Source organism: Bactrocera oleae, chromosome X (assembly GCF_042242935.1).
Source record: "Bactrocera oleae isolate idBacOlea1 chromosome X, idBacOlea1, whole genome shotgun sequence".
Classification (NCBI taxonomy): domain Eukaryota; kingdom Metazoa; phylum Arthropoda; class Insecta; order Diptera; family Tephritidae; genus Bactrocera; species Bactrocera oleae.
In genome coordinates this window covers 33825990-33853411 of record NC_091541.1, presented here as the reverse complement: position 1 = coordinate 33853411, position 27422 = coordinate 33825990, and the positions used below count along the sequence as shown (strand labels likewise).

At 35.5% G+C, this 27422-nt stretch overlaps 1 protein-coding gene across 4 annotated transcripts in view; it reads left to right on the top strand.

Moving 5' to 3' along the window:
- The window catches only part of LOC106621830 (tetratricopeptide repeat protein 39B), a 53708-nt gene that overhangs the window by 10771 nt on the left and 15515 nt on the right, over positions 1-27422 (top strand). For 3 of the 4 annotated variants that reach the window (XM_070112631.1, XM_036376716.2, XM_036376719.2), the window contains exon 2: positions 25740-25830. The exons of the other annotated variant lie outside the window; for it this stretch is intronic. In XM_070112631.1, the coding sequence (XP_069968732.1) occupies positions 25814-25830 (17 nt within the window). In that variant the 5' untranslated portion in view covers positions 25740-25813. The remainder of the gene's footprint in view (positions 1-25739; positions 25831-27422) is intronic. 4 annotated transcript variants of the gene reach the window in all.

Sequence of the window (27422 nt, the reverse complement as noted above, 5' to 3'; positions counted from 1 at the left end):
TGACTTATATTAAAGGCCATAAACTTAGTCTCAGTTTTATTGCTTGAAGTGAGATATACATAAGTATGAATGTGATATTAACTCCACCAAAGTGGCTAAATTTTATATTATAAGCTTAGGTGGCAAACGTCAACCAGAGAATCGGAATTCATTATATGAAGGTGTGAGGTTTAGACTTAGTATATACTAATTTAATTCTAATTCAGCATCAAACCACATAATTTTTAAGAAATCTTTTCCACTTAATTTCGTTAAAATATTATATCACGTTGATCAACCGGAACGGTGTAAAGTCAGGTGGAAAGACGGAAATCATATATATATTGGGGATAGAGAAATATATTAATTTTGACATTGCTCAGCTATACTCGAGAACATATTTTGAAGCACTTTTGTATATAAAAAAAATATTAATACTCACTGACCGAAATATTCGGCATAAAACTGGTTAAAATAACGAAAAGCATTATAAGTAGTATATGGAATTTGAGGGTAGTATTAACCCGATTTTATTAATTTTTTCCAATACCACATACTACTAACATGCCACAGACTAATAAAATGCTCCCACTGTTTCATTAAGGTACCTCACATACCATCACCAATCAATTGGAGTAAAGTCAGACGAATGTTCGAAAATCCTGATATTTGTTACATGGGGGCTAAGGAAAATTTTCACCCGATTTGATCTTGTTATGAGTAAAACACGCTCTCTCATTTTCATTGAGATAACTCACATATGCGGTATAAAGTCACGCGGAAGTTAAAAAATATTTATATTAGATATATGAGGGCTACAAGAACTATTGATCCGATTCAACCCATTTTTGAAACAAAGACATACTATTATCGATAGTTTCATTTATTTATTCTATTATATGAATTTCAATTATATATCTTACACAATGGCCGATATTTACGGTAAAAAGTCAACTATAGGTACTGGGGTCCACATATTCAGTACCTAGGGGCTTGAACAGTTTTGGTTCGATTTAAAGAATTTTTGGTCACAAGGTGGCATACTTTAAACGTGTTATTCACGCAAAGTTTTACGCCGATATAATCATTTGTTGCTTGAACGAATAACAGTCTTGTATCTTATTGCGGAGCTTAGTTATGATAATTTATTTGTTTTTGATTAATGGTGTTTTGTGGGCGTGGCAGTGGTCCGATTACGCCCATCTGCAATACCAACCGTCTTACTGTACCAAGAAACATGTGTACCAAGTTTCATATAGATATCTCAATATTTACTCAAGTTACAGCTTGCACGGACGGCCAGACAGTCACCCGGATTTCAACTCGTCTCTTCATCCTGATCATTTTTATATACATAACCCTATATCTAACTCGATTAGTTTTAGGTGATACAAACAACTGTTAGGTGAACAAAACTGTTATACTCTGTAGCAACATGTTGCGAGAGTAGAAAAATTGGGTACAATTTATAAACAACATAATAATAAACCAAACAACGTACTAAATAGTAAATAATGTTTACTCAACCAAATTCGGTGCATAACGTTCTTTTCATGTTTCTATGTCATAGTGCGAAAATGGGCGAAATCGGACTACAACCACGCTTACTTCCCACGTAACACCATTTTCAATTCCATCTGATTCTTTCACTTTCCACTATGCAAATCAGGTAACAATGATTATATCGGGGTAAAACTTTGCGTAAATAATGCAATTAAAGTATGCCACCTTGCGGCCAAAAATTGTCTAAATCGAACCAAAACTGTTCAAACCCCTAAGTACTAAATATGTGGACCCCAGTGCCTATAGTTGACCTTCTACCGAAAATATCAGTCAATCCACAAAGAAATCTCAAACGAGTATACCATTTGACTTTGCGAGAGTATAAAATGTTCGGTTACATCCGAACTTAGCCCTTCCTTACTTGTTTTATTTAGTTTTTACCTAATATACATTCATACTAAATAGTTTATATTATAATAATAGAGATTGAATTTATTACAATATATGTACATATGTATGTACATCTTTTATCATATTAATCTAATAGTCATATGTATGTACGTATGTATTTGAATGTACGCATTCAGAAAGTCAAATCATGATTTTATCACTTATCAATACACTATACGTGCGCGCATTGATTTATATGTACACGCATATATGTATCTACATAAAATTGCCGAACAAATAATGCATACACAAACCAACCTACATATGTGTGTGCGTACACATGTAAATATGTCACCCGCAAAAACTACAAACATTGTTCTACAAAAACAACAATCTTCACAAGTCAATATGTCAGCCAAATAGGCGAAGCCCAAATTTATAGTAAATTACTAAACAACAACATTTTCATTCATGAACGCAGGCGTACTTTTAACAAGCAACCTCGCTTCATTCATAAAAACAGATACCCTCACATCCCCCCGAGTATGCTTTTGCCTACAAGCTTCTTTTCGCGACGATGGCAAAAGCTAAAAATCATAAACTGAACAAATTTCTGATATTCCCTCTGGAAGGGAAAAGTTGCAACCACGCAAGCCCACAAAACACAGAAAAAATTGACAAAACTGGCAACAAAGCTTTTGTCGATTTAAAATATTTTACAATTTTAAAATATTTTTCCGTGTCTCACAAAAATCTACGTCGATATGTATGCATGCTCATATATAAACATACATATTTACGATGATTTGTGGGCAAAGCTGTTAGAGCGGCAAGGGAAGCGGTGACAATCGGCGGCCGTTCGTTAATATTTTTTCGGCACAGCTCGGATTTTCTACCAACAACACAATGTTGTGACGCTTTGTCGTCGCGTCAGTCCTTCGACACAGTGACTCTTTGACAAGAAAACAAAAAACGTGAGCTTCGGCCATTGGTTGTCCAGGGCAACGGAGATTTCCCATGAAACAATGAGTGTACATATTTACATACATACGTTGCATATAGACAAATTAACAATTATAATGGGTACTTTCATATTTGTTTACATCCAACATAATTATACATATATATTTGAATAAGAATATTTGGGACCGCTTCGTCTTTTCTTATCGGGTTATGTCAAGCAAGAGGTGTACAAAATCAAGCCCAGAAATCTGACTGAACTGAAGCAGTCCATTAAATAGATAGATGATGCAATCCCGAATTAGGTGTCGCATATGCGTGGTTGAGCATGGAGGAATAATTAATTGCTTAAATAAAATAAAATTTTCTATACAATAAAAAAAATGTATGTAATGCATTGACTAAAAAGAATCTTATTACGGTTAATTTTTGTAGCACGATTCGTGAGCCGCCCTGTATATGCAGAATATCTTAAAATTATATGCAAAGTCGGTTGCGCATTGTAAATATACGAATCTGTAAGCGTACATTTCTTAGCATAGAATTTAGCATTATTTTTCTCATTTAACATTCAAAATGCTCAATTCTGCTTTGCGCTCCGCAGGGGTAAAATTTTGGTGAAATCCGCTTATAATTTGTTTGAGGTGAGATCCTCTTAAGTTGGCGAGTAACCCTCCGTCAAGAGGAAAATTTTGACAATCGGCACACCATGAACCTTCTCTATCATATACGTTCTCTGGTTTTAGTAGCAGAATATTAGTAGGCAACCTGTACCAAGTGTGACTTTAGTAGTAGTATATTAATAGGCAACCCGTACCAAGTGTGACTTTAGTTGTAGAATTTTTGAGCATTGTATAAGCCTACAAGTAGCCAAAAAATCAGCTGTTTTCCTATGTGTGTGAAACAGCCGTGATCACCTGATCGAATATGCCTTTTTTTGAGACAGAGTTTTAAATAAAAGGATGTAGTTTAACAATTTGTTTATGAACATGTATTTGTAATGGAAATAATAATGAAAACTTTCAAGAATATTTTCGAAACAAAAGATTATTATATATTTATTAATAAATAATAAAAAAATAAATAAATAAATAAAAACATTCTTAAAGTTATAAATTTTAAAACATGACACGGCAACACACCAAAGCAGATTTCTGTCATTTGGACGTTTTAGTAGTAGAATATTATTTGGCAACCCGTACAAAGTGTGACTTTAGTAGCAGAATATTGGTTGGCAACCCGTACCAAGTGTGATTTTAGTAGTAGAATTTTCGAGGCAACCCGTACCAAGTGGGATATTTTTGCATGTGTATTAGTGAAAATCTTAGGATTTGTTACTTGTAGATTTATACAATGTTTTTGAGGCAACCCGTAACAAGTAGAACATATGTGCTTGTGTATTAGTGAAAATCTTAGGATTGGTTACTTGTAGATGTATACAATGGTTTATAAATTTGCAACACAATATTCGTAAAATAGTGAATATTTAATGCTAATTGCTCTTGATAAAACTGCTCACACAAGAATTTTTATCAATAACCAGGTGTGTATTAGTGCATATAAAGGGGAAAACTTTAGTATAACGTCCCACGCTTTCGGGGATAAAATGGATATGGGCGGATAGAGGAGATCCTCCAGATCAAGAATATATATAGATATAGCCGCGGGAAACTTATAGTTTTCGAGATATTTACGTTTAAAATTGAAAATTTCAACTATTTAAAGTGCGTATTTTTGCGATTTAAAATGAATTACACACTTATATTTTCCACTTTTATATCCACTAACACTTCACTAATTCGTTTGTACACATTTATTTTACATTATATAGTGCAAAAAAAGTTTAATTCAATAATTAAATTATTGTTAAATTCTATTAATTCTGACAATAACAAAAGGGTTGCAAAATTTCAAATAACCAGTGTTACCTTATCGACATCTTTTGTAATTGAACTGAAAGAAATTAAAACAGATAATACCCTAAATACAGGAATCCAAAACCTAGAGAAATAAACTATTACAAAGCATTGATGTTAAGTATTATGTTATACCCTCTATGACAATATTACTTTTTTCTTGTAGAACTTCTTTTTGCGTTGGCGGCCTTCGGCCGCGCTTTATAAAAATAACCCTGGTCGGTCCAACACCGGGGTGTATCAAGGTTTTTTTGCGCAGAACTCCTTTTTGCGTTGGCGGCCTTCGGCCGCGCTTCAAAAAAATAACCCTGGTCGGTCCAACACCGGGGTGTATCAAAATATTTTTCGCGCAGAACTTCTTTTAGCGTTGGAGGCCTTCGGCCGCGCTTTAAAAAAATAACCCTGGTCGATCCAACACCGGGGTGTACCAAAGTTTTTACGCGCAGAAATTTTTTTTTGCGTTGTTTCCTGTATCTAGGATACAATGTCTCTGTTTATTTTATTTTTCTTCGTTTACAAAATATATTAGTATGGCAACACTGATGTTTTGACATTCACAACCATTTTGTTATTGTCAAAATTAATAAAATTGAAGAATGATTTAATTATTGAAATAAAGCTATTTTTGCAGCATCTAATATAAAAAAAATTTCTAAAAACGAATTAGTCAAGTGTTAGTGGATATAAAAGTGAAAAATATAAGTGTATAATTCATTTTAAATCGCAAAAATACGTACTTTAAATAGTTGAAATTTTCAACTTTAAACGTAAATATCTCGAAAACTATAAGTTTCCCGCGGCTATATCTATATATTCTTGATCTGGAGGATCTCCTCTATCCGCCCATACCCATTTTATACCCGAAAGCGTGGGACGTTATTCTAAAGCCGACCCATATAAAGAATAATGAATAATAACTAAAATAATTTTTTCCAGAGGAAACCTGTAGAAAATAATAAAGCTATTTTAACCCGCCCACAATGTGCATGATATTTATATCGTTTTGGAAGGATATAATTTCGTTAATAGACGCCCTGATTCTTTAGATTGCGTACTTAAATTCGATAGAGTGATTTCAATTTAGAAACTGATTTATGTATGACAACGATTTGGAAAGTGAAACAAACATTACGTTTTAAATGATACAAAATTGTTTATATGTAAATTACCATACTCCTACGATCAAATTGCTTTTATCAGAGTAAACGTTTTAGTGTGCATCTAGTTGTTTCCAAAGCTAATATGTGGCCAGTATTATAGTGCTCAACACCAACAAAAGTTAGAATCATGGACAATTCCTTCATTTGCATTCATTGAAACAATTTAAAAATCTAACCTGATAATATAAATACTTTGTTTAAATAAAAACATGATTTTTTTGGTGCCAAATAATATGTTTTATTTCGTTGGATTTTAGTACATTTCCTTATATCTATATTGCATTTTCCACACCACCATGAAGTATGCAAATGGCCGTTCCCACGACAGTCGGGTCTACGTAACCGGAACGGACCCAGATTTATTCCGGCCAAGGACTGTCAACTCGGCAGAATTCTGCCGCTACAACAACAACAACAACATGCAAATGGCGCGTTACCGATTTTTTTGGGTGTTCGGTTCCCCAGGAGGTCTATTTTCACCCATATACCTTAAAACTAAATAACAAAATTATTAACAATAAACAACAAAAACACTCAAAAAATTAATTTTACAATAATTATATTAATACATTTTATGTGCATGCATTGTCAACAGTGGAGATCTAACAAAAACCCTGAAAAAATTCAAAATGATGTATGGTGGGGTGGGGTAGGATCTATCAATAAAAAGTGCGAAATGTGCCTAATAACAAGAACATACAGTGGGTCACAGCTTATTTGATACAGCAGTCGATATAAATTTCGAATCCTAATATTTTCTAAACTGAAAGGAATATTGGAAAAATTTAAACGCTATATTATAGAGTAAAGAATTTCATATATATAATCTACTTCATTTATTTCAAAAATATTTCATTTTCAAATATATGTATATAAAATTAAAATTACTGCTTAATTTCAGGTCACAGCTTATTTGATACAGTTCAATTCATTCTAAAATAACATAAACAAATCACTTTCCATCTTAAATTTTAATATTTTGTGTGAAAGCCTTTCGCCTTAACAAGAGCCTGGATCCTGGTTGGCATTGATTGGACCAACTTTTGTGTGGTTTCTGGGGTAATTTTCTGCCATTCCTCTAGTAACAACAATTGAGCAGCGTGAACTGGTCATAAACCATTTTAAAAATTGTAAATCGGTTCGAAAAATTGGTGAAATTGTGAACCTTAGTGCCTCCACTGTACATCACATCATTGAGCGATATTTACATGAAAATCGATTGGAAAATAAAGGCAGAAGCGCGCCAAACAAAATTTTTAGTGCTACCGACGAGCGCTATATTGTTCGAAAAATCAAGGTAAACCCCAAACTATCGGCTCCAAAATTGGTTGTAGATGTTCAGCAAGAATTAGGAAAAACATGCATGCTGAAACTATCCGCCGCGTACTCCGCGAACATGATTTTAATGGCCGAGTAATTAGTAAAAAAAAAAAGAAAAGAATTATGTCGACTAAAGTTCGCTCGGGAACATGTTTGTAAGACCCATGATTTTTGGAACACGGTTATATTTTCAGACGGGTCAAAATTCAATATTTTTGGGTCCGACAGCATGTCTTACGCTTGGCGAAAAAAGAATAGAGAGCTAAATAAGGAGAACTTGAGAGCTACGGTGAAACATGGCGGTGGAACTGTGATGGTCTGGGGTTGTATGTCCGCAGCCGGTGTAGGAAATGTGGAGTTTATTGAAGGGACAATGGACAAAAATATGTATCTTAATATCCTAAGAAGGAATTTGCTGCAAAGTGCCGAGAATCTTGATATAAAAGAAAAATTCCGCTTTTATCAAGATAACGACCCAAAACACAAAGCAGCAGTCGCTCAATCCTGGCTCATATGGAACTGTCCCCATTTGATGACACCCCCGGCACAGTCACCTGATATGAATGTTATTGAAAATTTGTGGGCATTATTAGACAAAAACCTTCGAAGCCACAAAATTTCGAACAAAGAGGAATTGAAAAAGGCGCTACTAGAGGAATGGCAGAAAATTACCCCAGAAACCACACAAAAGTTAGTCCAATCAATGCCAACCAGGATCCAGGCTCTTGTTAAGGCGAAAGGCTTTCACACAAAATATTAAAATTTAAGATGGAAAGTGATTTGTTTATGTTATTTTAGAATGAATTGAACTGTATCAAATAAGCTGTGACCTGAAATTAAGCAGTAATTCTAATTTTATATACATATATTTGAAAATAAAATATTTTTGAAATAAATGAAGTAGATTATATATATGAAATTCTTTACTCTATAATATAGCGTTTAAATTTTTTCAATATTCCTTTCAATTTAGAAAATATTAGGATTCGAAATTTATATCGACTGCTGTATCAAATAAGCTGTGATCCACTGTATGTGCATTCCTATCTTAATAATTAATTGAGCACTTCGAAATGTGAAAATTTCTATCACGTTGTAGTCAGGACAACAAATGAAGATTTTTTTTTCAGGTAGACACCCGGACACATGTGTGCAACACATAAAAATTTCACATGCTTGAAAGCAGGTGTGCTTGTCTGTTTATTAAAAATTTTAATAGAAAAGTACGTTCTTATCCTAATAAAAAGGGATATAAGAACGTCTGGCTGAGAATTCTCACAGCAATAAAACGGTTCGATGTGTTGCATTTTTTCAAATATAAATTTGGAAAACCCTCGTAAATGACAGCAAGAATCAAAATTGCTGCAATATATTTCCTCTAACTTAAAAAAATTCTCGGCTTCTAGGAAAAAGGTAATTTGTTCCGTACTACCGAAAAAAGGTAGGGCTCCAAGCCTACTACTATTAAATATATTAAAAATTTTATCAAAAAAAAGAACAAATTCGGCGGCATTAAGGAAAGTTGGAGACTTAGAAATATTCAAATTCCCGGAGCTATATAATGCGAACATTGCACTAGCAACCGTGTTGCTGAAAACCTGTGTAGCTAAATGCACACGCATTTTCTCAAAAGTTGTATGCCTTAGATGAGCCGAAGTAATCTTAGGCGCACACCTAATACTTTGTTGAGCGTCTTGCTCATGGAAGTGAATTATAACACTCCATTTTGCAAGACGATCATTAAAACTTACTAAATTTTTGGTATTTTGCAAACAATTTTGCGCACTTTTTATAAGATGAGGAGAATCGTAAAAAAATACGATTTCCTCTCCATTGACTATGAAAAATGGCCTATCCTCTGTCACTCCTACAATCCGGGCAAAATGCACAAAATTTGACCTTTGGTCACATACAAAACGACAGGGGTGAAGACCTATCCCCTGAAGTTGGGACACAACTTCAAAAACATATTGTTTTAAAACATCTCCTTTGCAAGATTTATGCACAAAAAAATATGCTAACGGTTGAGACCAAGGCTCCCCACCTATGTCTTGAACCACTAGTGTTAAAACACTTGAAGCAATTCTGGAGGTACGATTTTCATCGCCATAATCCTCCAGGCCTACAATTAAATCCCTATATCTATCATACTGCAAATGGGTCTTCAGAGACATTTCATCGCAGCATATTGACACGTATTTCTGGTCACTCGTAAAGCCACGGCTACGGAGTTCCAGAGTTTTTATGCTGCTATACGTGCAACCAGGACTTCGTGGCCAACTTTGAATAAACTGTGTCAAAGTTCTTGGTGATGGCCAATTAAAATAGGGCTTTAAATATCTATACGCTAGAGGTGATAAGAAGTGAGCGCCCAGAGCTATGGCTTTTAATTCCCTATCATATCTATTACCGAGAAGATTACGGTTATTATTTGTCAAACTATTCCTCACACATGCAGCAATATGTGGAGGCAATTTGCTACATAGCTCAACAATTTGCCTATTCTCATTGTTTTCAATAGGCAAACTTGTTTTTTTTATAGGGCCTTAATCTCTTTTTCTTTTTTTCCTAATTGTTTTTTTAATTCTTGCACCTCTCTTTCTAAAGTACTATTCCTTGTTTTAAGGCCAACAATATCATCCAGAAATATTTTTTTTCTAGGTGTCCCTTCACTTAGGTACGCATCTATTTGTGTGTTGCTATTTTACGCCCCATTGTTCAAATTTCCTAAAGGTGAGGACATTTGTAATGAAGGGACAGCTCCTCATGTACTTCATATTAGCTCGAAGTATAGTCTCCTATCTCGTCACCGAAAGTGTGCAATTTTGAAATTTTATCATACCAAAAATTTCATATAATATATATACATATACCTATGTATGTTATATTTGTATGTAATATTTGAACTTAAAATGCAAATAGAAATTAATGACAAAAACTTTGAAAAATGTATTAAATGAAGAAATATGGTCAAAATTTATAAAAAATATGGTAATAAATTATCGCAAAATCTTAGACATGAGCAATAACTTTATAATTCAAATCGAAAATTTCCTATTTCCACTTAAACACTTTTACATTATTTTTTATAAACCCGGAATACGGGGATCGAAATATACATATCCATATCCATAGTTCCATACTAATATTATAATATTATAAATGTGAATGTAAGTATGTTTGTTACGCTTTCACACCGAGACCACGTAACCGGTAAAAATTAGTATATATTAAATAAACATATAAAATGAAATACTTTACTCACCTTGGCATTTCCAGCACTCCCGGAAATTTGTAAAGACGTAACGAGCCTTTGCAGCTTCGGATGCACTTGCGTGGCATATGCTTCTGAAAAAAAGTTCCCATTAGTATTTTCTTTTAATTTAAATTATAGAAAATAATACTAACCTGTTGATCCCAAATAACTTGTTTGTTTCTATGAAAAAAAAAACCATAAAATAATTATATCAAAAACATTTAAAAAAAAACAATTTACGTTTCAAAAAAACTTGTTCGTCCGTTTGACTAAAAGTTGTTAATAAATTCAAATGCCAGTATTGCTATTGAGCAATGCGTAACAGTGTTCCGCAAGCTAATTTTAAATTACTTTTTAAAAAAGAAATATATATACCGTATTTTATACCCTTATACCATGTTTTATACTATAAAGATATTGCAACTTCAACAAATAATTTATTTTAGGAGTCTATATTTAAAAACTAAACTTAGAACTATATAACAATATGGTAATTTATTTATGTAAAGAGTTATATGTAAAATATTGTACATAATATAATCGCTACATGCTGAAATACAGAGACAGCAAAGAGACAGCCTACCGTATTTTATACTATAAAGATATTGCAACTGCAAAAAATAATTTATTTTAGAAGTCTATATATTTAAAAACTAAACTAGGAACTATTGTATATAATAATATGGTAATTTTGTATGTCAAAAGTTGTAATAAACTATTGTACATATATCCACCGTTAAATGCTGATATATAATATTAAACGCAAATAAAATTTGTGATTAAATAAATCTATACTGAAACTAGAGAAAACATCGACACAGTAACTATTTCTTGATATAAGTACAATGATATATTTTGCTTTATTGTTTAAATGAATTATTATCACTTGTATGAGAATGATAAGTTTTGCTTTTTTGATTATATAAATTATTTTTTATAATATCAAATTCTGTTACAATAGTTATTTCTTTCCGTCCACTTACAGTTAAATTGAATTTTCAGTTTGTCCATTAATAAGTTATTTAAAATGCTTAAAAATATGCCGCATATTTACCTGTATCAACATGGTATAATATCATATAGTGTTAGCATTAAACATCAATGAATAACCAAAATTTAAAATATTTATAAATAACTATTTAGGCGTTTTTTGTCATGCGCAACCCGTTTTAACCCTTCGCCACCCTAACGCACTTCCCAAGTGCAAAATGTGCGAATTATTGCTAATATTAATGAAATCAAAAAGTTTTTCCTGTACCACCAGGTGCATCTAAGAAGTAAATTCCTCCAGTTTCATCATTTGTTACCTTCATAAGAGTATATAATATATTGGGTTGGCAACTAAGTAATTGCGGATTTCACTCATAGATGGCTTCAGTTGAATTTTTAGGTTTGCTGGCGTAGTTGAAATATAAAACACATTTTGTTATTTGATAGTTGGCAATTCAGCTGTCAATCAGTAATAAAGTTTTTTTTTTTATCGGTTGCGTAGTTTTCGTTTGGCGTTCGTTGAAAAATGAAAGATCAAAAGGCACATTTTCGTCATATTTTGCTTTTTTATTTTCGCAAAGGGAAAAACGCATCGCAAGCTCACAAAAAGTTATGTGCTGTTTATGGCAACGAAGCCATAAAAGAACGGTAGTGTCAAAATTGGTTTACCAAATTTCGTTCTGGTGATTTTTCACTCAAAGATGAAAAACGCTCTGGTCGTCCAGTGTAAGTTGATGATTCCAATTCTGGCAATTTTACTTTGCCTCCAGCACAACATAATCCAGTAGATTCACCATTGTATCTTAACGCCTTACAATATTTACAAATTATGTACGCCGGATCATAACGGAACGCATCTCGTTCAAGAATCACAGGAGCACTGCGTCTGCTTCCCTAGATCTCCACAAACATTTCAAAACCAAGATAAGATAAATCCGTTCAGCTGTTCTCGAGTTTTAGCGAGACTAACGAACAGCAATTCATTTATATATATATATAGATTAAAAAATAAGTTAAATATTGAATTAGAGCTATTTTTGCACTATATATTGTGAAATAAATGTGTATAAAAGAATTAGTGAAGTGTTAGTGGATATAAAAGTGAAAAATATAAGTGTATAATTCGTTTCAAATCGAGAAAATACTTACTTGAAATAGTTGCAATTTTCAACTTTAAACACAAATATTTCGAAAACTATAAGTAGGCTATATCTATATATATTGTTGATCTGGAGAACATCCTCCATCCTCTCATACCCATTTCGTCTCCGAAATCATGGGATGGTGTTCTAAAGCAGACCGGCAACGTAAAAAAACTGAGTAACCGGTGTTGGACCGACCGAAAGTTGGATGGATGGAATTAACTCCAATAAGAAAAGGACGGCTAAGAAAGTTACCACCATCCTAGAAGACGAGATGAAAGACATAAATGACGTTGTGACGAACACGGATGATAGAACAAAATCGAACCGAGGATAAATTGCCAGAAGAAACTCGACAGCGAATTTTTTGTTGCCAGAATGTTCTAGAGATGAAAATTTGTTAAAGATCTACTATATAAAGGCTGCCAGACTGGTGCAGCACGAACAGTACTAGTAAGAGTGTAGTCGTGTTAAGAGCGATTGACACATACGCAAAAAGTTGTTAGCTCGAATAAGGAGCAATAAGTGTTAAGTTGTTGGCATTAGAAATAAAGATAAGTGTATCGCCATTCAATTGGGACTTTTATTTAACAATCCAGTGATCGAACTCAAAAGTGAGTTACAAGGTAGACGATTTATTGAGAAATCCGTTATATATACTAGAGTGTCCGTTATTTCCCAAGTCGATTGGTTTTGATTTTATTATAGTTTTTTTCTTAAAAAAGGATCCAACGTAAAAGAGCTTTTTATTATCAATTGAAAACGTGTCTGAATTATTTTTCTTTTCCCATATATTTTATATAAGATTATTTAATCTATTGCAATAAAGTTTTTATCTCCAACGCCAATAGATGTATAACTTTGAAAAAGTGATGATTTAACATACAATTTTTTGCTCTATAAAAAGGTCTGCATGATTCTTTTCATAAAAACATTCCCTCAAAAGTTGTACGCAGTTAAAGTTATACATCAAAGGACCTGAGCATTCATAGTTATATAAGTGATTTATACATTCTTCTTATACGAAATTGTGTACATGTACCTATGCATATTAGACTGATTTCGAAAACGTCAATTGCAGTGTATAACAACAAAGTATAATATTCTGTAATGCATCCGAAATATTTTTAACATCATTGCATCAAGTTTCGAAAGGCATTAAACTGACAGTCGATGCCTTTTGACATTTTCATATACAACGCATTTTTTTGCAATGTGGTTTGACGTTGCATACCGACGATGTATAAATACTATGCAGTAGTACGTTTTCGAAGTCAGCCTTAATAATAATTCTGATATACTTCTATCAATTTATAGTGAAATGATTGTGAAAGTATGTCAGAGATGTATTTGTAACATATGTAAATAAATATTTTTAACTTAATGTCCTTAGCGGTTCGCCAATCAGGAAGTGCTTAGGCATAAGGACTTCGAAGTCGTTTACATTTGTAGGACTACAGCAAATAATAGGACTACAGCATAAAGTGCTTAGGCATAAGGACTTCGAAGTCGTTTACATTTCTAGGACTACAGCAAATAGGGCGCGAGTTCACACAGGCTTCAACTTCAGTTAGTACTGTTGCAAATTCTTCGTAAGTTAGAAGCGAAGTGTCTAAGGCTCGTTTAAGATGATATTTGATTCGTTATATACCAGAAGCCACCCATGTGAGGGGCGCTTGAACGGTTGAATTGCCAAATTGTTTGGGCATCTGCGAAATATGATAACACTCTTTCAGGACCAGCGTAATCGACTGCGCTATGTAAAAAACAGCGGGTTGAAGTGACGCGCCTGGGAGGCAGCTCAGCCATGAGCTGCTGTAATGGTTGACAACTCAGTCGTCTGCAACAAATGCATTTTCGATATATACTACGGACGAGGTTACGAATGTCTGGTACCCAATATCGTCGTTGAAGCGAAGCTTGCATTATCTGAGGTCCACCAAGTAATGTTAAAAGATGTATTTCTACGGCGATTAATTTAGCGAGCGGTGATTTCTTCGGCACTTTTATAGGATGTTTAACATAGTCCGATAGCGTTGCGTTTTGGATGCGGCCTCCTACACGTAAGATACCCTTTGAGTCTAGAAATGGTTGCAGTCGTGCTAGGCTGCTTCGTATATTAATGGGCTTGTTTACTCTGTAATTAGAAATTTCCTTTTTAAATACGATAGACTAAGTATACTTTACCAGTGCTGTTTTAGCGTTTTGATTTTCAGCGCAGGATAAACTTCCAGATTTTTGTATCTCGGCACTAGACCGTGCATTGTATGAATGATACTTCATCAATAAATCCCAATCGTCAGCGATTTGCAACAGCAGTGTTATAGTCCTGCTAGATTTTAGTTCGAGATCTGTTGCATGCCACCAAAGTTGATGTGCGAGAAGTTGCGACGGTAATATGCCCCTTGAAGCGAAATCAGCGAGATAGTGCTCTAAGGCGACGTGTCTCCAGTGTGTTGCTGGTAGAACATCTTGTACTTCATTGGCCACGAATACTTACCAGCGGCAGAAGGTATAGTTCAAATTTGATTGGACTTGCTTCACTAACTTTGCTCCCAAATGAGCTGCACATAGCTCGAGTCGTGGTAACGAGGTAGTTTTTAGAGGCGCTACTCTTGTTTTCGCTGCTACTAGTACGACCCTAATCGTACCGTCTAAGACTGCATGCGACAGTAAAGGGCGGCTGCATATGCGACTTCTGTTGCCTCGGTAAAAATGTAAAACTGAGAATCAGAAGTTTTGCTAGTATGCAACCAGCGGTTTAGTTTTAGCGTTGATAGTTGCGGTAATTCACGACGATGTGCCAACTAGTCCTTCGCAATTTCTGAAGGAACTGGTTTATCCCAATCCACGATTGAGGGCTAAAGGTTTTCTAACCAAATTTTAGAACGAATCGTGAAAGGCGCAATCAAACCCAGTGTATCGAATACTTTGCAGGAATCGGAAAGAAAAGTTCGCATTGTAAGATTGTTAGGCAGGTCATCAGAATTCACTGCTATAAAAAGCCAATCATGGATCATGGATGTATCAGATCTCTAAGCCTTTGTGAATTGGTTCCCCATTCGCGTAGTTCGAACCCGCTTTTAGAGAGTGCGTGGGAAACTTTTTTTTGTTTTTAAGTAAAGCGAGTATGTAAATTATAATATATATATAAAAGTCTGACTTTATAACTTCTATGACCTCTTTGCTTGCGTTTAACGTGTTAAGTGCCTCTCGATGCAGTGACTAAAAGGCGATAATCACGTACTGGATCTGCTGGAATCGAACGACAGACTATGCGTTGATAATCGGGGTCCTCTTTAGCGACATAAACCAAGCGGTATGGTCGGCTATGATTTCAAAACGATGAGTGCGAAAACGATCCAAAATAGAAAATAGATCTTGCTGTAGGCCTACCATGAAAGCGTCATTTAACGAATTCCCAGATGATGACTTCATAGATGCGTTAAAAATTACTCGCAGTTTCGTGGTTAGACTAGTTGTCTTTACCCCGCATGATGTGGCATGTAGTAAACTTTATCTCTTGTCATCTCAGCTGGTTCCTGTGTCTCATAGAGATAAGTTCCTCCATAAATATGGTATACTCTTTGGGAAGTCGTCCGTTAGCTGCAAAACCTTTTTCCATGTGGAATAATGCTCGAATAGCTGCTCTTGATTCACCTATAAATACGTTTTTCTTCAATGGTAAACGCACGATGTAGCGCCCATGCGATGCACGTTCGGTTGTATCGTCGGATAGTTTCTCACACATAGATTCTTAAGGTGAGAGAAATTTGAGGGCAGGTAGCTCTTCGAGTTCCCAAAACTTGTAGATGAGTTCAGTTAAATGAATGTCGGAATGTAATGTTGAAATGTTCACCGGTGGGCTGTGTAAATTCGCAGCGTTGCAAACAGTACCCATGCGAATACAGTGTTTTGTGCCATTGGTGTACCCTGTCCCTTTCGGAGTCCTTGTAGTAGAAATTTGTCCATTTCATCCATTCAAATTAAAACCTCTATTGGCCCGGATTTGGAATAATGACAACCGGCTAGTGGTAAATCCGCACAATGCGGCCATGAAGACGTCGGTAAAGCGGAAGTTGGAAGATCGTTAGTAATTTTCGCGTTCGGGGTGATATGAGAAGTGTTACTTCCCTCTTTGCACGACCTCCTTGCAGTGACCCAATCCCAGTGACATGAACTAGAGAAGGTGTTCTGAGTAGGCGAAGTCGTTGGATACAAGTCTCGGTAACGAATGAGGCATGTGAACCGTTGTCAAGGAGTGCGCGAGCGGGTTGTTAACGAACGGTATAATTTTGCACCATAATTTCAGCAGTTGCGAGTAGAATGACGCGATCAGTGTCGGCGTAGTATGTGGTTTCATTAAAACGTTGTACATTTGAAGGAGCATCGGACTTTGCGGGTTGATCGGTAAAGCTTGCGTGAAGTAAAGTATGGTGACGTCGTTAGCATATGCGACACGAAGACGTGCTATGGCAAGTAGTGAGGATATGCCCTTTGCTTAGGCAATTTATACACATGCCTAACTTCTTAGTAGCGGTTAGTTTGCTCTTGGAGTCGAGTTGACTGAACTTTGAGCCAATGTAGATTTTATGCTCGCCGTTGCAATAAGCACAATTCGGTCAGTTAGTAGCGGTACCATCTCCAATGAGCGTGCGCGGTTTTCAAGAAATTCTCGAAGAGCAGAGAAAGATGGTAGATCGTCCATGATAACTCCCATTGCTTACGGGTTTCGTGTGCTAACTTTGAAACAGTTAGGTGAATAAGCCAGTCATCCCAAAACTCGACTGGTCGTTCGAGCGCACGTAGAGCACCAACTTGTTGAAGTATGGAATTCAGAACTTGCTTAATTCCCTTGGCAGTGTCCTTAACTGCGCTCCCAATTGACATGATGTGGCTGTCCACCATGATCCACATGACCTTGTACCTCGCGGTCAATAAGTCCCAAGCTTCAGCGTAGCTGCTATCACATACCGCTAAGCTACTCACCAAATCCAATGCTTCTTCATTCAAAAAGTTTCGTAAGTAATGCAATTTTTATCCGTCCGACAAATTGACATTCGTATGAATAAGAGAACAAACGGCGTCAGGAAAAGGAAGCCATTGTGTGGGATCACCACTAAATGAAGGCAAGTTCAGTTTTGGAAGTGGTACAGGAACAGGTGAATCTTGAGCAGTAGTTTGCAATGTCTGCTGCCTTTGAGTTACGCACAGACGTTTCAGGTTAGCTTTACCGGTGCTGTAGCACTCCTCACCTTGTATGAGTAACCGCTACTCCATGGAAACGTTCTCGTCCCCATATGTCAGCTTCACCTCTTGTTGCGCTACGCAAAAGCGAATCCATTGCTTCTCCAACAATTGGAGGTAAGTCGTTATAACCTCAATGTCTACCGACAGAGCATACACTTTGCTAGATTGCAAATAGCGTTTGATTGCATTTAGCGCGGAGTGCCGAATTTTAACAGAAAACATGTTTAATGTTGAAAATGCGAAAAAATATTGAAAATAAAAGCGGTTTTACGGAAAATCAGTTAACTGCGATGATATCCGGCACAAATGACCAAAATATGTTGATGTTTTATAAGGCACGCGGTTAAATGCGGAAGATTAAAGTGATATTGGACAGCGAGCACATAAGTGCTGCCCAGCAAGCTTTAAACAGATGTCTATAAAGGTGATGCCAGATAGGCGCGAACAAAAAGTATTGACCCCGAGGGTTTTTATGCCGATATATTAATTAGGGCTTGATTTGTATACTGTAAAGTGAAAAGATCACATGGAATTTAATGTTGTGTTATATGGGAAATAAGCGTGATTGTAGTCCGATTTCGACCACTTTCGCACTATGGTGGAGTAGGTTCGGAGATATGTGATTTCACCCAAATGTGGGCGGTGCCACGCTTATCGTCCACTTTTGACACCTGCTCCTATAAAGCCTTTTTTTTGTAATCTCGGATGTGTCCGAGGTGCGTGCCCCTCATTATTGCGATTCTTTGTACGAAATTACGGTTTTATATTTTGATTTGCGGCTTAGTTATGGCAATTGATGGGTTTTCGATTAATGACGTTTTTTGGGCGTGGCAGTGGTCCGATCACGCCCAACTATGAACTCGTCCTCACTTTTTACCAACGAACATGTATACCAAGTTTCATTAAAATATCTCAATTTCTATTCAAGTTATCGCTTGCACGGATGGACAGACAGTCGCTCGGATTTTCGTTTCATCATCCTGATCATTTATATGTATATAACTCTATATCTAACTCGCAACATGTTGCAAGAGTATAGAAATTATATGCAGAGTCATTTGCGCATTGTAAATAAATAACTGTAAGCGTGGATTTCTTAACATTCGAAATAGCGTTATTTTTCTCATTTAACACTGAAAATGGTCAATTCTGCTATTTTCGAGGTCGCTGATGTTAAACTGTGGTAAAATACGCCATCGTGACAAGTACTCCTGTGGGGACCATTTTGACCAGAGATAAAGAGATGCCCAAGTCATCTGTCACTGGAAATGAGTGAGCAATTAGATTAGCAGTTGGAAAAGAAATCCTGGCGTAGGAATTTACGGGGTTAAAATTTGAATATTGCTTAAAAATTTTAAAATGATTCATAAAAATTTTCTTAGATATGTTATTAAGCTTAAATAAACGTAATATATAAGATGTTGCATTTTTATTTTATTATTTTATATTCATGTTCGTAATAAATGAGTAATTTGAGATAATTAAAGAGGGTAGATAATTTTAAATTTTTATACTCTTCCAAGATACTGCTACAAAATATAATATAATAGCCTTGTTCACCTTACTGCTGTTTGTATCACTTAAAAATAATCGATTTAGATGTAGGGTTATAGGTTGAAATCCGGGGGAGTGTCTGTCCGTCCGTCTGTCCATGCAAGCTGTAACCTAAGTACAAATTTAGATATCGTAATGACACTTTGTACACGTGTTCTTTGGCAAAAAAGAACGGACGAGTTCGTAGATGTGTGTAATCGGAGCCCTGTCACGAACACAAAACACCATTAATCGAAAACCTAAATAAAGCCATAACTAAGCACTAAATTTAGATTTAAAACTTTAATTTGGTACAGGGGATTGCACTAGCTTAGGGCACCAAACATTTTTTAATCTCTCTAATAGGTTATAAGCTACATTAACCAAATGCGCTTAGGAAAAATCTTTTGAAAACCCTTTCCAACAGTGTGAAAATGGATGAAATCCCCCCGCCATCTCCCCATATAACGATTTTGTTAAAAACTACTAAAAGCACGATAAATCAATAACTAAATGCTTCAGAGACATAAAATTTCACACCCGATTTCAACCAAATGTTACGTTGTGAAAATGTAATCGGACTCAACCACGCCTACTACCCACATAACACAATTTTAAATTCCATAACATTCTTTCACTTTCCAGTAAGCAAATAACCCATAAATATATTCGGATAAAACTTTGCACAAATAGTGCTTTTGAGGTATGAATCTTGAAACTAAAAATAACTGTTCATGCATGTGAGATAAATTATTGAAATTAGAATTTTCGAACTTCCAGTTGACTTTATACCACATATATCGGCAAATCTGCTAGAAATTTTAATGAAATTAAGAGAGCCTGTTTTTCTAATAACAGTATATCTTTGTGTCTAAAATAGATAAAATCGTGCGAAAACTTTCCTTAGCCCCCATACAACTGATATTTAGGATTACTTTCCTCCATATATATGTTTATATTTATAAAATTGCTTGCAAATAAGTTCTCAAGTATACCTGAACATAGGCAAAAATTAATGCAATCAGCCCTTCTGTTTCCTTCCATTTTTCTGCCCCCATTATATCCCATATATTAATATCCGACCTTCCACCCTTTAAACCGTTTAGGTTGTTTTAGTTTATATCAGATATATACATATCTAAGTTAAGGATGATTTTAATATAATTTTCGCTGACCGGGAGTAAAATATAGCGTATTAATTAAACTAACTGGGTCTATGACCATCAAACTAAGTTAATATGATACAAATTTCATTGTAATTCATTCACGAATTCATCGAACGATGAAGTTAAGCCCTTTCACTACATTTTTTAATATTGCCAACACCTGAAGGTTTTTAGCCGGATTTGAACCTTGCAAGTTGCAAGAGTATAAAATGTTCGGTTACACTCGAACGTTAGCAACAACTGGTATATCTGGAAATTATTTTCGTCAACATTTACATTTTTGACCGCTAATGTAGCCCGATTACTGAGCCAGTTATAATCCAAACAATTAACTTTTACTTTCAGGAATATACTCTCAATAAATTTTTTTCGTAAACAGGAGTGCAGAAATCGTCTGGCAGTATAATGCATTGCGTATTTGGTTGTAGTAATGCTCTATTCCTAATATCCAGCAATTGTATTATTTCTGAAGGTGGATCAATTTGCAATTGTTCGCACATATATATTTATGGTCCATTGAAGTGTTTCGACACTATACCATAAGTACGATTGCTTAAACATTAATTAATCTTATTGGCTTAAGAAAACTTACCACTTCAATATTTTCGAAGAATACAGAATACGACGCAGTGTTTTATGCTCTCATCATATCTGTATTAAATTTGCTATATATGTACAGCTACTTTTCTATTGCCAATATCTAACAATTGTTTTGCGAAAGTTTCGGCAGATGGATCTATAAACGCTCAGGGTCACAGTCAGTTGTACTTTTTCAACATTACTCCAAAGTCGCGATGATTGAAAGCAAGCGTTCATTTCATCAGCGTTTATTTAACGTGGAATAACGGGAAGGGTCTGTCTGAAATCACCTGAAAGGAGTAACAGAGAGCCGCCAAATAGTTTATCGTTGTTTTTTTATTACTTTCAATATCCTATCCAATGCCTCAAGCAAATATTTTTGTGCTAAAGTATTTCAGCAAGAAGTAGCGAAATTAGGAATGTTTTGCCAGTACCACCTGGCGCATCCAAAATAAAAATAATCCTTCTTCCACTGCCGAAACTGGCAACAAAGTGAGGTCGTAAATGTTTTTCATTCATTATTTAGTTTTGGAACATTGTAAGAAACAGTCACTGCCAATTCGAGAGTATCATAATTCATTCCACGATTTATATCTGTGTTGATTTTATCAGATGCACTTCAATTTGGGGAACTCATATCGAAATGACTGCTAACTGCATTCGCAATGACAATGCTATGACTCAATAGCAATCAATGCTTCATTGTACATTGCGCCATGAAATGATACGTTAACGTTGCATCTTGTACGATGTCGACACAATATATCATCAGTCATCGAATCTTTGTGATTAACCCACAACATTTGTGATCGGAAACACGTCGTCGGTACTATAGCAAATTGTAGACGAACTTGTGTTTATGTGTAGTATAATGCTGCTTCAGCAAGCATACTGTCCCAATGACTGTCTTCTTTTAGCAAGCTTAGTGCAAGGCACGCATCTTTATATTTTAGATACTGTTGTCCATTTACTTTACGTAAAACCTAAAATGACAATGGTCCGATGACATTAACTAACAACAATCGATATAGATACGACCTAAATTATTTGATTTAAATAAACCGGGGCATTCATCAACTGGTGTGCCTTGCTTGCGGGACAGCTGTTTTTTCGATTGAGCCCATGTAAAACAGCGTGATGCTTTTGAATAGAGGAGTGTTTATACAAAGACCACACCAAAACAGGCGTGGTTGAATGTTTAAGGGTTAGAAATGATTTATGTTATCTCGATTTCCGGCAAAACTAGTCCAATAGAAAAACGTTATATGGCAATGTTGTAGGTGATCAAAAGATCTATAACTTTTGTATATAGAATTTTTTCACTTAACCTCAAAATTTATGTGAAAAGTAGAAATAACGAAGTTATTGTGTTTTTTTTTTATGTTTTTATCTTGTACAACAATTTTTTTCTTTCATGAGATTTGCTGTAAACTGCAATTGCATTATTTCAGAAAGTGGATCAGTTTGTAATGGTTCTCATCTCATCTCAAAATATAACTGCACTTTTTATCAACACTGCAGTTATATCGCTATTTCTTATGTTAGATGTTGCGTTGGGTTTGTTATTAATGCCTGTTGTTCGGCCATAATCTCGCAAAGTAGCCGCAATGTCTTGGCGATGGAACTGTCAGATAATCTCTGTTGTGATGTTAAAAATGTCTCACCGGTTCCACATGGTGCGTCTTAAAACGAACCGCCTTGTTCAGTAGCAACAACCAGTATAGTTCATATATGTATGGTATACGAAAATTATTGCACTGTTGCAGTAAAAAATAAATATAATAATGAAATATTCAAATTATTCTTATATGAATTTTGAACACATGCTCATGATTTTATTATACTCTCGCAACCTGTTGCTACAGAGTATAATAGTTTTGTTCACCTAACGGTTGTTTGTATCACATAAAACTAATCGAGTTAGATATAGGGTTATATATATATAAATGATCAGGATGAAGAGACGAGTTGAAATCCGGGTGACTGTCTGTCCGTCCGTCCGTCTGTCCGTCTGTCCGTCCGTCCGTGCAAGCTCTAACTTGAGTAAAAATTGAGATATCTTTATGAAACTTGGTAGACATGTTTCTTGGTACCGTGAGACGGTTGGTATTGCAGATGGGCGTAATCGGACCACTGCCACGCCCACAAAACGCCATTAATCAAAAACAAATAACTTGCCATAACTAAGCTCCGCAATAAGATACAAGACTGTTATTTGGTACACAGGATCACATTAGGGAGGGGCATCTGCAGTTAAAACTTTTTTTTAAAAAGTGGGCGTGGTCCCGCCTCTAATAGGTTTAATGTGCATATCTCCTAAACCGCTAATGCTATAATAACAAAATTCACTGGAAGCAAATGTTTTTAGCACTTCTATTGACGGTGTGAAAATAGTTGAAATCGGGTGGTAACTCCGCCCACTCCCCATATAACGGTACTGTTAAAAACTACTAAAAGCGCGATAAATCAAGCACTAAACACGCCAGAGACATTAAATTTTATCTCTGAGATGGTATAAGATGACTTTATAGGAACCGCGTTCAAAATTAGACAGTGGGCGTGGCACCGCCCACTTTTAGGTGAAAACCCATATCTTGAGATCTGCTTAACCGATTTCAACCAAATTCGGTGCATAGCGTTCTTTTCATGTTTCTATGTCATACTGCGAAAATGGGCGAAATCAGACTAGAACCACACCTACTTCCCATATAACACCATTTTAAATTCCATCTGATTCATTCACTTTCCACTATGCAAATCAGGCAACAATGACTGTATCGGGATAAAACTTTGCGTGAATAATGCGATTAAAGTATGCCACCTTGTGGCCAAAAATTGTCTAAATCGAGCCAAAACTGTTTAAGCCCCTAAGTACTAAATATGTGGACCCCAGTACCTATAGTTGACCTTCTACCGAAAATATCAGTTAATCCACAAAGAAATATCAAACGAGTATACTATTTGACTTTGCGAGAGCATAAAATGTTCGGTTACACCCGAACTTAGCCCTTCCTTACTTGTTAAATATAATTTTTGCATTTATGAATTATATTAACTTTTAACATAAAGAGATAAAAAGTACCATATGTCCGTCTCCTGGTCCTAAGCTACCTCCCCACCAATTTTCAGCCAAATCGGCTCAGCCGTTTTTGAGTTAAAAATAGTGTAACTAACGCGACTTTCTTTTATATATATAGATATAAATAGCATTTTACTGCATTGATAAGTTTACAATAATTTATTATACTCTCGCAACCTGTTGCTACAGAGTATATTAGTTTTGTTCACCTAACGGTTGTTTGTATCACCTAAAATTAATCGAGTTAGATATAGGGTTATATATATATAAATGATGGATCCGTCCGTCTGTCCGTCCGTCCGTCTGTCCGTCCGTCCGTCTGTCCGTCCGTCCGTCTGTCCGTCCGTCCGTCTGTCCGTCCGTCCGTCTGTCCGTCCGTCCGTCTGTCCGTCCGTCCGTCTGTCCGTCCGTCCGTCTGTCCGTCCGTCCGTCTGTCCGTCCGTCCGTCTGTCCGTCCGTCCGTCTGTCCGTCCGTCCGTCTGTCCGTCCGTCCGTCTGTCCGTCCGTCCGTCTGTCCGTCCGTCCGTCTGTCCGTCCGTCCGTCCGTCCGTCTGTCCGTCCGTCCGTCTGTCCGTCCGTCCGTCTGTCCGTCCGTCCGTGCAAGCTCTAACTTGAGTAAAAATTCAGATATCTTTATGAAACTTGGTAGACATGTTTCATGGTACCGTGAGACGGTTGGTATTGCAGATGGGCGTAATCGGACCACTGCCACGCCCACAAAACGCCATTAATCAAAAACAAATAACTTGCCATAACTAAGCTCCGCAATAAGATACAAGACTGTTATTTGGTACACAGGATCACATTAGGGAGGGGCATCTGCAGTTAAAAATTTTTTTAAAAAGTGGGCGTGGTCCCGCCTCTAATAGGTTTAATGTGCATATCTCCTAAACCGCTAATGCTATAATAACAAAATTCACTGGAAGCAAATGTTTTTAGCACTTCTATTGACGGTGTGAAAATAGTTGAAATCGGGTGGCAACTCCGCCCACTCCCCATATAACGGTACTGTTAAAAACTACTAAAAGCGCGATAAATCAAGCACTAAACACGCCAGAGACATTAAATTTTATCTCTGAGATGGTATAAGATGACTTTATAGGAACCGCGTTCAAAATTAGACAGTGGGCGTGGCACAGCCCACTTTTAGGTGAAAACCCATATCTTGAGATCTGCTCAACCGATTTCAACCAAATTCGGTGCATAACGTTCTTTTTATGTTTCTATGTCATAGTGCGAAAATGGGCGAAATAGGATTACAACCACGCCTATTTTCCATATGACACCATTTTAAATACCACAGTGCCTATAGTTGACCTTCTACCGAAAATATCAGTCAATCCACAAAGAAATCTCAAACGAGTATACCATTTGACTTTGCGAGAGTATAAAATGTTCGGTAACATCCGAACTTAGCCCTTCCTTACTTGTTTTATATATACCTTAGCCACAGCAAAGCGGTATTCTAGTGTATGTAAGTATATACTTATAGATCTATATTTTTACCTTCTTTTAGATCAGAAATGTTGCCCACTCGTTGCGAAAGTGCAAATTCAAGCAGAGTGGACGCGTTGAACGAAAATATTGAAGATGAAGACGAAAATGAGGTACGTATTTGTGTTGACTAAAAAAAAATTCAGAAGGCTTCAGACGAGTTTTGCATGTGTTGCTACCTTTCCCTCAAATACATTAATTACAAACATTAATTCATCCATCAGTAAAATTAATTTGTTCAAGCTCTTAGACTACATTACGATTATTGTACGGTGTCTCTGGAGCAACATTTCGGATGTCAGCTACGAGTTCTTTCCTATGTGAATTTTTTGCTGAACCTAAAATAAGCTTTAAAATTTACCATTTTTGATACAGAAATTGTTTTTCAAATATTTTTTTTGTGTTTTGATATATTTACGTTCAAACATGTTTTGGATTAATAGTTGGGAATGTAGTGTTACGAATAAGTTGTTCCATGGGCAATTTCCTTAAAAAGTAATTATTATATGTATGTATATTTCCAATTGGGTTCGATTATATGATATGTAAAAACAAATAGAGAGAAATAGATATTACTTTTACGAAGGGTTAGGTGTAGTCTGAGATATAAAAAAATTACAATTTCAGTTTTTTTGCCAGTAAATTGTTTTATTTTATAAAAGTAAAAGCATCATTAAATAAGGCTTCGACTTGACTAGAAAGAGCTTTATAAAAAATTAAAAGTAATGGCTTTTTGCGTTGATTCAGTTCCGACCGAAGCTCCTTGCGGTGACCATACACATCTTGAAAGTAACATGTCATTACTAAGATCTTCATAAATTGGCTTGATAGCTTCTAAAACATCAGAAGGTTGGGGAGAATAATCGGAAGTATAAGTAGCAAGCTCTCCACTTGCTTCACCGCTCTGATTAGAGCACCAAGAATGAGTCGCTTGCATTTGCTGCTACCTACCTGTTCTCGAATGGTTCGGAGCAACCGAGAACCCTTTGCGTACTAGAAAAGTATTTGTCGGATTTACTTCAAATTTTCGGAAAATATTTCTAAAATATTATATATTAAGAAATTTAAAAATAGATTTTTTCAAAATTCTGACTACCCCCCATCCTTTCAAGTTGCGTATGTTTATTACATTATACAGGGATTGAGAAGCAAAGCTAGGAATGTAAAACAAATTTCTCAATTATTTTTTCAAAAAAGTTAGTCGTTAAGAGTTCTTCAGATTATCAAATCACATTGAATCTTATAACAAAAGAAGGCGTAGTCGCTGATCAGGATTTTTTTACTATATTATTTTTAAGATATACATTTATACAGATATATATACTTGTATGTAATGGCTGCGGTTGTTGAACGGTTTCCTAATATTTCTAACATTCAATACTTTCAAATCTCTGATTTTATATTTAATATAATTGAAATATAACAAAATGCGCATTTAATTGACTAAATAGATTTAGTTTCATGTTTTACATTTCCATTTGGTAATATTTTCAAAATGTAAAATGATGCGATTGCCAGATCCTTTGTCATCAAAATAAATATTTTTGATAACAAAATATGTATTTAGGTAACAATATCAAAGACAAAAATGTATGTAGATTCCACCAAAACTAATCAAATAGTCCATACGTCCTCTGCTGGCCTAGGGAATCATTTATTCATTAAGATACCTACAAACCATATTTCACAAATTTTTAGTAGCGAA